The 15,069-nt window shown below is 37.8% G+C and overlaps 1 protein-coding gene across 1 annotated transcript in view; it reads left to right on the forward strand.

Annotated features, from left to right (window-relative positions):
- sez6b (seizure related 6 homolog b) overlaps positions 1-15,069 on the forward strand; it is a 147,707-nt gene that overhangs the window by 68,940 nt on the left and 63,698 nt on the right. The window contains 2 exon segments of the mRNA XM_056757439.1: positions 3,757-4,491; positions 6,893-7,026. Of these exon segments, the coding sequence (XP_056613417.1) occupies positions 3,757-4,491; positions 6,893-7,026 (869 nt within the window).

Raw genomic sequence — 15,069 nt, forward strand, 5'->3', positions numbered from 1 at the left:
TTAAAGGGGTGATTCGCTGGAAATACGTGTTTTTCTTTGTCTTTGGTTTGTTATTAGTTGCCCATGCATGTATTAGACATGTAAAATTGCAAAAATTAGAGTGTCGGAACAAAAGATGTTATTTTTCTAGAAGCGAATGCTCACCCAGACCTGCCTGAAACGCCAATAGCTGCACCCCGGCAAATCTACTTAGGTTCGTAACACGATTAGACAAAGATCGCCCCAATGTATACGTAAGTAAGGTGGGCATACCTGTCAGTACAATTGCTTTGGAACCTGATGTTCCAAATAGGGTAAGAGGCGTTACAATTCCGTGCAGTATTCGACCAATCACTACGCACTTGTGAACTGGCCAATCATAGCACACGTCGCTTTTCAGAGTAATGAGCTTTGTAAAATATCAACACGTTTCAGAGAGGCGGAGCAAAGAGGAGATACAAACATGCACGGTATGTGGAAAATACATCATTTTTTGCTTTAAAAACGTGTAAACACATTGTATTAGATCTAACTACAATTTCAATTTCACAGAATTTTTCTGTTTAATTTTCACATATTTTTTAAATGTGGATAAATAAATTAAATTACAGAAAAAAATGCAGATTTACAAGTAGGAAAAACACGAAAAAATACATAATGCGCCCCTAGCTGCCAGTTATATTTATGTGAGTTATTACAGTGAGCACTTGTTACAGTTATTTTTATTTTATATATATAATAATGCCTAAAATGCTGTTTTGTATCAGTTCTAAATTATCCGTTGTTTGTATTTTAATCTAACATTTGTTATTGGTATAAATCTGAAACAAGAAAGTGCTAGTGAATCAGTGCTGTTTACATTTTGCTGCGGTAACAATAGTTTAATCTTGATATTTGTAATTAAACTGTGGCTATACAAATGCAAAAAGTATTGTCTTTTACTCATGTCCTTCACTTTTGCTCTAATAGAACCTAGGAGAACCTGGAGGCAACAGTACAACACCAGACTGCTTAAAGAAGATTGTCTTCATATGCCAAATAAGTTTCTTGGCCAAACTATCTGCGAAAGGATGACTCCTAAATGAAGTACTACTTTAAAGATGTAATGTGAGAGTGCGTTCTTCAGGCTAAAAGTGGAGTGTCGCCCCACTTCACTTTCTAGTCGTTATCTGCGGTTAGTTTTAGCTTCGCCCATAAAAGACGCTATTTAAATAGGAGTTCAGTTAACATACCTATTTGCAAGTTAAGAGAAAATGCAGTAGAGGGTAAAACAAAGCCCGCGCTCCCCCGCTGGCGTTTGTAAAAGCTTCTAAGGCAGACTCATGGTCATTTAAAAGTCAAATCCAGCCATTGAAGAGCACAGCACTGAGGGACCTTTGAACAGACAGCAAAGTCGGTCGGAGAGATTCTGTTTATACTTCAGCAGCACTAATGGTGCAAATCAAACAGAGCCCACAGACGCTTTTACTCACAGCCTCGGTTCGCCGAGTGTGTTTGGTCTTTTGGAAGAGCCTGAACTCAGGGTTATATATGAAGTGCAGGGGGTATATGGGACTTTCCACTCGGAAGCATTTTGAAACTTGTTGTTCTGACACGAAATTCCCATGACATTGAGTGTGACATGCATAGATATGAATAGACGGAACATCATCGTGTTTCTCACTCTTGAAGCATTTTTTTTCAAAGAAAGTATTTCCAAAGATACAACCTTTCAATGGCATCTGTTTTTTTCAGTGCTGTTCAAAAATGTTCCTTACATTCAGCCTGTCTAGTTTAACAACCTTGAAATTTGACATTTCACACTTTGCTATTAAATTAATTCTAAAGACGTACACTTTGTTGGTGTTGTCAGAACAAAAGCTTTTAGTATTTGCCATATAAATGTTTAGACTTGTAAATAGATGACAGAGGTTATGGACTTCCCGCCCTGTGCTTTGTCTCTCATGTGTCATTTGCGTCTGACTGACATGTTAGATGTCAATGTGATGTTATCCTTCGAGAACCGTCGATTTCAGATAAAACACACATCACCTCCAGTGAAAAGATGTGCTGGATATCTTTGCTTCTGACACTTTAGGATACAGGGAAAAAATGCTCGTCAGTCCACTATTTGAATTATGAAAGGTGAACATGGATTCAGGATGGCAAATGCATACTGAGTATAACAATATTCTTGCCATTTAAATTTAAAGACAATCTTCTTAAAGCAGTCTGGTGTTATACTGTTGCCTCCAGGTTCTCTTTAGGAAAACTAACTTACTAAAATACACCTATGAAAATATGTAAAAAAATCTAAAATAATATGTAAAGCACTTCAGGAAAGCAGTAGAGGGTAAAACAAAGCCCTCTACTAAGAAATGTTGGATAAATAAAAACCAGTTACTATTTTTCATATCGACCCAAATATAAAGTGACCCTCCGTCATTTCTTTTTGTGTGGGTTGGGGCTCTTTATTCTTATAAGGGGTATAGGGTACATTTTGAAACATAGGCTGCTAAAACATTCGCTCGTGGGAATGTGCACTCGATACATCGTGCTTCATTGTTGGAATCAGATTGTTATTAGTAATCGAGGAACACAGAGAGAGCTATTAGGGTGGAAATAAAGCACTGTGAAATGAAAACTTTCCCCGGCACAAAGCAGCCTCCTGAAGGCCGGCTGATTACATCTCACCAGGTGCAGGTGGGGGAGACCCATTCTCCTCGCTACACTTCTCAAATCCACTCATTACAACATGAAGGTTTGGACCCGTTAATTGGCAAAGGGAGGAGAGAGAATATTAAAATGATCAATTACAGAGATGGAGTTTGTCTTTTTCCCTCTGCGGGGCTTTGAAAGAGTATCCAATAATCCATTTAGTGGATACTTATCCATTTTGTTAATATGCTAAAGGTTCTGACCCCACGGTTTGAATGCTTTGCAGTTGCGTATGGCAGGAAGCATCAATGGCTTTATATTTTCAATGCCGTTCTTCTCGTGTGCAATAGAAAAGGACAGGTGGTTTAGGACGAGTCTGGTATTTACACAAGGGCTTTAACATATTTTCAAAGGTCTGTTTGAATAGGAGAGTTGATATAGTTTTAACCTTACTGGACCTTACTGTAACCGTACTTAAAAAAAGTTGTGCTTGTTTTACATGTAGAGAATTCAATGCAAACGTCACCCTTAAGATAAAAATTAAGTTTTTACCGAAGGTTTTCACTATTTAGGTCAGATGTCAATATTTGTTTTTAAAGTATCCATGTATAGTCTGACATTTTTAAAGCATTTTTATGTGTTTTTAAAGCATAGTTTTCCATTTTCAGAAGAGTGAATTGTCAAATCCATAACAGTCCATATTCCTAATAATTGGGCACATCAAAATTTTTATATAGTAACTATTTTATGTATTTTAAAGAGCCATTCCTTCTCCAGTTGTTAGGAAATTGTCTGCTTTGCACATTTTGATTCACAGAAATACTCCAAAATATGTTGTCTCTTAAAAATGTGCTTTCTTTCTGTCACATCCATACCCATGAATTTTTCCATCTTTTAAAACAGAAAACTTCTCCATAGACTGATATTTTGGACTAATAAGGGGTTTAGTAAAATAAAAACCCATGGTCTATTATTATAGTGATAATTAGATTCTCTGAGAATTTATATTTCAATTTATGACTGAAAATTTCATCCATAACGCTGGAATTGACCAAGATGCTGATTGTTGTGACCCTTGAAAGATTTTGACAATTGGTTGTTTTTATCTAACCATCTGTATCTCTTATTACACCTCTCCAGGATATTTTATGAATGGGAGATTAGCAGTCACCCAAAGAGGAGGTCAGCAGGAAGGAGAAGACAGTTCATATCACACTACACAGGACCCTAAGAGAGAACGGCCCCTGTTCACCACAGCTCCGCCCTTCAGTAGCCTCGACCACCACCCTCCTTTCAAGCCCTTCCTGCCTTATGACCCAAGGCCCCAAAACCATGAGGAGTACTTTCACGACAGCGGAGGGGCGTCTCACCATCCCACAATACCGTCCTCTAGATCCCATCATCTCCGAGATGCCTCCACCCAATTGGTCCCACATGAGGATGCTCCGCCATTCTCAGATGTAGGGGCTTCCAGACCCACCACGTCGGCTACATCCTCTGCTGCCCTCACACAGCCATACATGTCTAACATCCGACATGGACCCTCAACAGAAACACAAAGAAGAGTCTCAGAGGATCCTCACGTGACTATACGATCACTGACCACCACAGATGCGCTCACATCTGCAGCCCCTTCTTCTTCCAGTGACAAACATTTAGATGATGGTGTCACTGTGTCCTCCAATGTCAGGGCCAGAGATGCAAGTTTCCATGCGAAGAAAAGCAAAGAAAAGTTGAAACAGAATAAGGGGGAACACGTTGCTACAGGAAGTGATGTCACTGGAACTGCATCTTCTTTGTCTAGGGATTTGGATGATGAGACCACCACCTCCACCATCATCACAACAACTGTTATAACGAACATGCAAATGCCAGGTAATGTTTAAATGATTGGCATTAGTTAAACTGATAATTACATATAGGGGATGGACAAAATTATGAGAACACAAGAACATTTTGATTTATAAATAAGGTAGTGGGCCCCTGCTTTTCTTTGATACAGCTTTAATACATCTTGCAATAGATTTATTCAACTTTAAAGTCTCCAGTAAAATGTTAAACCATTCTTCCATTAGAACATCTGACAGTTACTTTAAAGAGGTTGGAGCAGGTAACCTCCTGCTAAATGGCATCTAATGAAAAGTAGCAAAATAACCACAACTCGTTTTCACAGTAGCCCATACAATTAATATCAATCCCTATAACAAACGGTTTTCATATTATTTTGTCCAACCCTTGTATATTTTGCACAACTTTTTGATGCATCATTGAGCACTCTTAAAACGTCAAGGTGAATTTAAAGGTTTTGACAACTACAGCACACTGTAAAAAACTACTAGAGAAAAATGGTATTTTTCAGCCAGGACATTATACATTAACGTGACGAATGTTTCCATTCATTCTAAAACAACACAATGCCGTTGTAAAAATCAACATGTAAAAACGACTTCAAATTAATACAGTATACTTTTTTACAGTGTTGTACATTCTCTTTAAAGTTGACTTATAGGCATGTTCACCCAAAAAAGAAAATTCCATCATCATTTACTTACCCTCTTGTATTTCTAACTTTTATGACTTTCACACTTCTGCAGAACTCAAAAGAAAAAGGTTCAATAAATTAAGACAGAATTTTCATTTTTAGGTGTAGTATACTTATAAGCAGCGAGGATATTGATGGTAAAGACCTTTTCTCAAAATCCACTTTTGTTGCATTGTGTTCATGTGTTAAGAAATGACTTTAATTAAACAGGGCCCAAGTTCACCAAATGAAACACTAATCATTCAAACAGTTACCGTGCAAACAAAACAGTTTACAATTAAAAAAAGTTAATGAAAAGCAAAACGTTAATTGTAAATAGAGCAAAAAATTTTTTAATTAGGGCTCAAGCCACGAATGGCGCAGGGTCCTCTTGTTCACATAAGGATTTTTGTTATTATTATTCAGGGTTACCCACTAGATTGAGTAAGGCTAAGAAATCTTTTAATCCTACACTGTAGAACTTTGCTGTAATTTTGTAGCAGGATTGCCAGTAAATTACTGTAGGCTGCATTTATGATTTTGTTTTAAACATAAACTTACCTCGTTCTTATATTGTCGTTCATAAAACAAGACTGAATATCTAAGGTCACTTTTCTTGCTATGTAAATATATCGTAATTGAAGAAGTTTTGAATAGATTTACTAGAAAACAAGAGCGTTTACAGTGTTGCTGTGTTTATGCCAGTCTCTTCATGCTCATTTTGAAGTGTTTTAATTTAGACTAAAGTCAAGTTTAACTCAAACTGAAAACAGTATTATTGGAAAGTAGTATTAAGTAGTGATTCAATCTACAGCAAGTTACTTTAAAAAGTTTTACAGTGTAACTATCTATCTGCTGTGACTGTTTGCAATAAGTTGACATAGAATAAGTTAACATGTACTCTACTGGTAATATAGATTTATGTAATTATTTCACAAATGCCTACAGATCATTTAAAACATCTAAAACGCTTATAGAGCATAATGTCACATTTTTAACATTAGTTAATGCACTAAGTAACATGAACTAACAATGAACAATATACTTTTACAGTATTTATTGATCTTTGTTAATGTTATTGTTTTAATTCATGTTTGTCCGTGGTACATTAACTAATGCACACATAGAGTAACCCTTTCATTACTGTATCCCTTTAAACCAGACTGCAAGCAGGTTACTGTAAATGCAGGTGCACATTACTTATGACTTGCAAGTTCACTCTGTTTTAAAAAAGATTTACAAACCTTGAAAGTAGTGTTTGTCTAATGACAAAACTGGATGTCGTGATTGCTCTTCACATGTTTTCCTGCTCTGAATATGTTTGTGTTAAATGGCGATGGCTGAGTTTGTAAGTATTGCTGTAGAACTAAATGATCCGGTTTTCCATCATAACCGAGCCAAGCTTATGATTCTATGTGGAGTGAGTACACATGGTCTACAGAGAGCATATCTCATGACCAGCAGCGCTTAACTCTGGGGAGAGATAAAGGAGCCAGCAGAGCAGAAAGACCTCAAGGCTACCAGAAAAAGACTCTTTCACCTGCCATTTCACCAGAATTGTCCTCCTGCGCCCTACAGATCAGGCCAGGAGAACTGACCCTGTTGATTCAGAAAGAAAATGAGAAAACCTTGAAAAACAATTAAAGATGGGACAGAATGCAATGATGGGAGATGAAAAGAAAAGGCTGGCTTCTACTGATACTATTGTCTCTCTCGCTCTCTCTCTCTATTTCTCTCTACCTTTTTCTGATGCAGCTCCATGCAGCACCAATTTCACAGCACCGGGGGGCTACATAGAGACACCACAGCACGCCAGGAGCGGCTACAATACAAACGTGGACTGCACGTACACCGTGACCGTCTACATGGGCTATGGGGTGGAAATCCAGGTAAATGAATGTCACGCTGGTGCTGTTATTGACCAAAACAACTGAGTCTCTGGAAATGAACTAAATTGCTGTGGTAATCCTCTCGCTGTTTTTAATCCTTAAAGAAGTGTTTCAGCAAAACACATCACACAGAGCGTTCTTATTATTCACAATGTATATTAAACAGTCCTGAAGACAGTTTTTTAAGTACATTTTGAATTTTTAAGATAATGAGATCATTGAAATGATTAAAGATGCGAAAAAAGTGGTTGCCTATATAGACTGGAAGTCAGCAGACATAGAGCCATGATGTCACCTTTAACCATATGATTAACTGCAGGCTTCTTTCATCAAATTTACAATAGCCATAACATCTCTGCCCTTCCAGATGGCTTGGCTAACATATCTTTTATAATAAAGATTAAGCATATCAAATCACCGTCAGCCATACGTGGTAGCTGGTGTGGCCTTTAAACCCGCAGAGATGGGAGGAACGTCTGGTTAACCTGAAACAGTGTATAAATATCTCTCTTTTCCAGCGATTATTCAACCTGACTGATATGTGCGGAAGCCACATGGTTCCTCCTCTAATTAATTGCTTATGGATTATCTGTCCACTCTTTTGTTTGTTTACGGTATTCTTTTATGCGCTGCTGTTAAACTGTCTCTGAGGCAACTGTTAACTTAATTAAAGCCGCCTCATCTTTCTGCTGATAGACAAAATAATGTTTAATTCGGACAATGCGAGGGCCCGCTTTGCATATATTGCGGTAACACGGTCAAATATATCTAAAGGTAAAGTCTTAGAGGCTTCGAAGGGCTGAGCCTTCCTCTGATCGTGGGTCCGTGGCTGTATTGTGATCTGGCCGTTTTAAAGATTTTGGGGATAAAGGCTTTAATCTCTAGATCCCCCAATGGATCTTTAGGAAAGTTAAACGGCATTTAAACCAGCATTAAATGGTTAGAAAAGGCTCTTTAGAAGATGTGTATCGTGGTATTTTCATACTGTGTGGCCGTGGCCTTCACCTGCTGCGGTCCTCTGGGAGTCAGGTATTACAGGTGATGTGGCTTAACGGTTAATGGTTAAACCCTCAGTCTGAGATCAGTGGGGGGAGTTCAGGCCTCGATCTTCCTTTAATACCCACATGCTGAACTTTAGTCTCCATCTCCCCTGAGAGGAACATCCAACTGAAGTCTCTTTGTGTGATGGAGATGAGTCTTTGATGAAATGTAGCAGCGGCAGGGGTCTAGGTTTTTCTGGGGTTTAAGGATCCACAACTGAACAAGATCAATGTTTGGATTGAGTTTGATCTTGTTTGATCGAATTAACCTTTTTTGTTATGAAACATATCGTTTCAGTAGCATTGGATGCATGTCATTGATGCATTGTGTCATTGAGTCACCTGTGATTGTCTTTATGTTTAAAAAAAATGTTGGTAACACTTTAAAGCAAGGATGTATTTGTTGAAAATGAAAAGAATAGAGATAGTCTGAGAACGGCAGTCATAAGAGAGAATAATATCAAATTTACTGTGACTCCATAGACGCTGTATAAGAAACACCCTTGCATTAGAGTTAACTATTTTTTGTAATTTGATGTAAAGGTAACAAAACAATATGTATAGTGTTATAAACATACATACATTTAAAATAAATACAACTTTGGAGGATTTACAATGCAATCTCGCCTCATCAATGGCTTTTGAAAAAGCTCCATAAGGTTAAAAAATATTCAAGTGAAAAAGAAGAAATTTGAGCAAAGTAGAAACAGATATTTATTCGAGATTCAAAATTGGGTCCTTTTGCTGCGTAGATGAAGATTATACTGCAAGATATAAATGCTTTAAACTAATAAATTGTTACTGTTTATTGTATATTTTATTGTATAGTGTAATTGTTTTATTTCTGTTGTAATATCTTCTCTCACCAGCTCTACCTTTAAAAAAAAAACTCATGACATCCTTAAACTACCTCATAAATTTGTTTATCCAAATGCCTCTAAATTGTGACAATCATAAAAACTAGCATTATTCTTTTAAGTGTTTTGAAGTTCAGCTCCTCAAGTATCAGTGCGTGAACGTTCAGTTTAGTATAATGATCTTTACACTGATGTTGCCCGCAAGCAAGACATATCGTCTCTATTAGGACAGAGCAGAATGTATTACTCCCCTTCATACTCATTTCTGTTTTGGACACAAAGTAGATGTTTGATATGGCGCCCCGGTGTTGCGAGATCACTTCTGTCCATTCAGCCATGACAGTTGCTATGACTCTGGGTGTTATCACTGCTTGTAAACAATTACAAAGTTATTAGGAAAGCAAGGTGGTACATTGGGAATCCAATGAATCTTAATCTTGCTTCAGAGCACAAGGCAACCTGGAGCTATTCTCACCTAGTTTGTGGCAAAAATTGTGCAAAAACAGCCTGTGTTTGTCTGGCTATCGCCTGAAAAACATCTTGCTCCTCAATTCAGTTGTTTTGTTTCCTGCTGTTTATGCAGCCTTTTGAGGTGTTGACTCAGAATCTCTTTTATTTTCTTGTGTGTCTTAGTTGTCGTCCCACCTACATGATGAAAAAAAATAAGACGGTGTCAACACCTGATGTAATATATAGCTGTGCAAGGTTTGTCCTTGGTAACCAAAGCAAAAAATAATTTATTCATTACAGATACATTAAATGACGTATTTTTTCAGGAAATTTAATGGATGTTATGTTTCAGCCAGAACAGTTAACTGGCTTTTGTAACACTGAAATAGTTATTTGAATGCATTGTCAACGGCTATTTTGTGAGGAATAAAGCAACCGGTATTAAAATAGATGGTGTTATCTCCTTCACAGTTTGTAGATCTTTCTGCTTTTATATAATTCATCCTCTGCTCTTTGGTCGAGCACTTGGGTTATTACAGTTACACTTTTCTTTGCTTCCCATTCAATTTAGTCCTCTTTACCGCGCTTGACTCAATCTCCCCTCACGCTGACTCATCAGTCTTGTGATAATGCATCCAGAGTCCAGATAGTTCTCGCCTAAATGGAACCGCAGACATGCCCGAGTGCATGCGGAACTCAGCACGGTCAATGCACTTCACGAGTTGATACGGCGATATGGATCGCACGCTTAAACAGCGCCGCGAGCCGCGTGGGGGTCAAAACTCAAGCAGATGTGCACTGGAGTGAGAGAGATCCATAAGTCGTCTCCAGAACCATGGGGTGGCGCATGGATATCGACTTGGGGTCGATACTCTCAACTGCTTTGGATTAAGTGGGTCCTGTGTACAGTTCAATAAAATATAGTTTACTCTCCAGCCTGTCTGAGCTGATAGCTGAGATTGATCCGGGTGCATTTGTCATCCTGGACAGTTAAACACCCAGAGGTCTGTTAGTATCGCCCCCTGGAAAGTCGTGGAGAGTTTTGCTATGCTGAAAAGAGTCTTTTTGGCTAATAAAGTCATGCATTTCTGTGGTGTTGCAAAAAGTTCAGGACTGATGCTATACAGTTTTTTTATGAAGCATTTTGCTTTTTGAGAGATCTATTGGAGTGAAATTACATTCTCTGTTCGAGTGAATCTCATAATTTGCTTTTGAAAATCAAATGTCCTCCTCCGCCATATTCAAGATGCCAATCTATAAATATCCACACCTGTTTGCATGTGAAGCTGAGCTATTTTAATATCTTTTTGAAAGTCGCTCTCAGTCCATCTTCCCGAGGCTTTGAGCCAAGTCACCTGACTCGACAGTGTTTGAGATATCATTCTCCACAACGGCACGGATCAATAAACTCAGACAGCACAATTTCATCTGCCCTCCTCAACATTTCACTTATAACTGGAGGGCTAATGGTCAAGCTTTATTAATAGCCTGTCACTTGTTTTTGTGGGCTCTGTCCTCTATGCTGACAGAGTTTGTTATGGTGCCTTTATAGGACACTGTACATGCACTGCGAGTAGATATGTTGAAACTGTATCCTTTTGTTTCAGAGTGCTTCCCCTCCGATATTATTCCAAGTTATCCCCTGCAGGGTGAACTTCAGTGTGCTTAATCTTTTGTAGATTTAACACATAAAGTAAAGACTTTAACCAGCCAGGAGAGATTTGTGCTAAACTCATTTAAATTTGAACAGTGCACTTCAGCAGAGGGATGAGGTTATAACAAGGCTTTTCCTGTTTCCTCAAAGCAGCCAGGAGCGTTCCTCTGTTTCATGATGGAGAACACGACAAAGTATTTTATGATAGTAATAGTGGAATAGTTCATTTTGTGTTCTGTCATTTATAATACTTATGCATGGTTTACTTTACTGCCTAAAAATTAGACACATTTCAACAAAAGAATGGAGTGGGCTAAAGGCATAGTTCATCAAAACGTTACTATTTTGACATTCCTTATTTACTCTCATGTTTTTCAAAAACTGTATTTGACTCTTTCCTCTGTGGAACACAAAAGAAGATACTTTGCGAAAGACAGAGTGGTTTTGTGTTCATACAATGGAAGTCAAAGGGGATCAATGTTGTTTGGTTACCCACATTCTTCAAAATATGATAAAGTCAAAAAGGTTTAAATAACACGAGAAAGAGAACTACTGAAAGGTTTAGGTTTTTATTGTAGCCTACAAAAATTATGTTGTTACTCATATAAAATAACCATTCTCTCATAGCATGAATCATACAAAACCTGACATCCTTGTGTCATACATAACCTGAATATCTAAAGATGGAAATATGCTTAAAGGAAAGGATGCTTTTTAAATATTTTCTTTTGACTTATTTTAAACACTATTCAACTAACTTTCTCATTTCAAAAATATATTTACTGTAATGCAAAAAAGAGTGCTTATACATCTGCATTTAAATTATATTGACTAAATCAAAAATCAATGTGTTCATAATTTAGACTGCAAAACATAATGCATCGCAATGGGCATGGTTTGCATTTTATTTATTCCAAATATGTATTTTCTTATTTTAAATTCTGGGTTGAAATATGCGACATACTGTAAATATTTGAATTGGTATACTGTACAGTATATTTGTATATCATATATATTTTTTATGTGATTTACCCAATTACGTGATTTCAGGTAATGGGAAGGGGAGACATTTCTCCTTTTTTGCTATTTGCTTGTTGTTCCAATTTATAATTACACAAAAGCATAAAAGACAAAGTAACAAACTGATCCATTTATCTTATTGCAGCCAGTAAAAAGCGAGTGTGTACCTAAATAAACTCTAATGATGAACATGAAGCATGTAAATCTTATAATGATGTGCGTGCAGGATCACATTCCATCTAGAAAACACCCTTGAATGTTTACTGCAATGTCATCTTCCATTGCCCTTGATTAATGCAGGGCATCTATTGCACAATAAGCTTCATGCATTAGAATGCAGGGGCACCTGAGTGAGGGAACTCAGTTAATTTATCAGCGTCCATCAGAATTAATTACAGATCCGGAGTGTGAAAGTCAGTCGTGCCTTTTCGCATGAGCACCATGTCCCACAGCGGCGTCATTTGTTTGAAGGCGGACCGCCCTGTGGCTTATCCCAAACAAGTGTTAGTGCACCGCCGTGCAATTCTGTTCTTGACTAATTGTGTTTGTCCTGACAACATTTATTTTTTCTTTGAACGATTTGCTGTGTCTTTCTGATATCTGAAGAGGAACATCTGGGTGGAGGATGGTGTGTTTTTTTGTCTTTTTACTGAGGTGTGTTCAGCAAACACGGTCTGCTTTATCTGCACTTATCTGCAACGTTTCAGAGGGCTTTCTGTGGAAACTCAGCAACTTCATTTTCTGATATTCACCAGAATGCTGTTCTGGGTTGAAATCTGTTCACACGGAGAGCAAATATTTACTGCGAACAAGAGCTGAATCGAAAAATGTCCTTTTCACGAATACTTTTTTTGTATCATGTATTGCAGGCCTGAAGGTGATGACTAGTTTTAGTTGTTTTTAGGTTTAAGTGCATATTCACCTCAGAAATTAAGGCAAAATATTTTGATTAAATATTGAAAAACACTTTAAAATGTTACAAAGGAATGTTTGAAGCTATAGTTTTTATCACAACGTGTTAAAATGTCACAACTCTGCAATCATCGTGAATTTAAAAAGTATTGAGCATTCATGTTTTTTCATTTTTTGTTAACATTTTTTCCTTTCATTCTCCCTTTTTTCGCTTCTAATTTATTCTTATTTTCATTTTTTTCATACCTGCATTACCTCTGAAAGAACGTTTTATTTCTGCAGACCTGCGCTCTTGTTTCCATGGTATCTACCATGTGTCTTGGGGTGTTTTGTTAATAGATGGGAACAGACATTGACGGACCGATTGATGATGATTCCTTATTACTCAGGGTCACTCTTGCCTCGTGTGTCCGATGCTCCGCTTGCAATACGTAATGTTTCTCTTGGAAACAAACAATCACACACCCCACATGCTGCATTTTTTGTCACATACTTTCAGCTCCATCGCGCTCTAGATTACAGCCTTTAGTTTGTCTTAACTCCTTCCTCATCCAATCAAAATACTGTTTTCTTTCTGTGCCCTCTGACCAGGGCCTTTAGACATAATGGGCATGCAAACAGCACATTTCAGATGCCACTGTCTTGTTCGTCTCATTTTATTGCCGCTCTCATTCAGCGTACGCCTCCATGCAAGGAATGAAAAGGGCCGCGGAATGAAAGTCAGGCAGTCGTGAGCGACTCATGCCTTCCAGCAAATTCTCTCCAACGCCTATTAAAACTTCTCTGGCTTGGTGGATTGCTTTCGCGAGGTTAAAATTGGAATTGCATTAAATTGAACGGGAGGGGGGACTTGGAAACTAGGAACAGGTCTAAAGAGAATGTGATTGAATGGGTGTTATCCACCCGCTCGTGCCCATTAAAGTATTTGACGGGCCCAGACCTGTCGATAAATGTAAAATGGCTGCATATGGAGAATTAAAGTAAAGTGACGAGTTGGATGATTCATTGAAACTTGTGTTGCATATTGGGACGCATATTGACCATAAGGAAGTCTTGAGCGTGTTCTTACACTTTCATCGTCCATACAGCCAACTTTATGATTCATATCACTCACCCACACACTTTCTAACAAGCTATGCAACTGGCGATGATTTGTTCTAAAATGAGAACAAGCTGGCTGGGTTTCTCAAGCAAAGTAAAGGGCCAAAAATACAAAGTACTTAGTAGGTACTTTGCTTCAAAAATCATGGACGGTGGTGAATCCTGGCAAAGAGGATGTAGGTAGCAGGCATATGGATCTTAGAAATACCCTCCACTTCTCTGTTACCCATCAGTGGCTGTTTGACAAGTTGTGCATCATCTCCGTTCCACTTTTTCCTACATCTGTTGCTATCTGTCTCTATGAATGATGTGATGTAAAGTAGCTACAGGTCAAGTTAATCAGAGATGAAAAGAAAATCTTGTACTGACATGCAGTCATAATATTACTAATGTTATATATAAAATGTAAGTAATGAGTTGTGACATCATTAATTAATTCGTTTCTTTTATATTAAATGTCAGGGTTCTGCCTCATCATGTCTTATATTTCGTGGTCTTGTGGTAGAGCCAGGACAGGATCCCTTGTTTCTTGTAGAGAGAGAGAGAGATGTTTTTGGGCCTCTTTGAACGCCATACTCTCTCTCTGAGTCTCGTCTGTGTTTCCCGCCCTTTCATCTCGTTATTTTTTGTTAATTAGTTAAGCCCCACTCATGTCCCCTATTGATTATTCTCCCTTTTTATTGACCTCGTGTTTCTTGTCCTGTGATGGTTAATTGTCACTTGTTATTGTGTCATTGTGGTGAGTCCCTGTTGATTGTAGTCTAGTCTATTCTATTCTAGTCTAGTCTAGTCTAGTCTAGTCTAGTCTAGTCTAGTCTAGATATTTGTAGTTATGTCATGTTTTACTTTAGTCTTGTTTTAGTGTATTTAGTCTTAGTCCTGTCATGTTGTTATAGTCCCCTGTTTTGTTATGGTACCCCTCGTTGTTTTTTTGGTTTTGTCTTTATTATTTATTAAAATCTGTTAATAACCGCTGTCTGCACTTGGGTCCTTTGTCCATGTCTCACCG

Source organism: Triplophysa dalaica, chromosome 9 (genome assembly GCF_015846415.1).
Source record: "Triplophysa dalaica isolate WHDGS20190420 chromosome 9, ASM1584641v1, whole genome shotgun sequence".
NCBI lineage: Eukaryota > Metazoa > Chordata > Actinopteri > Cypriniformes > Nemacheilidae > Triplophysa > Triplophysa dalaica.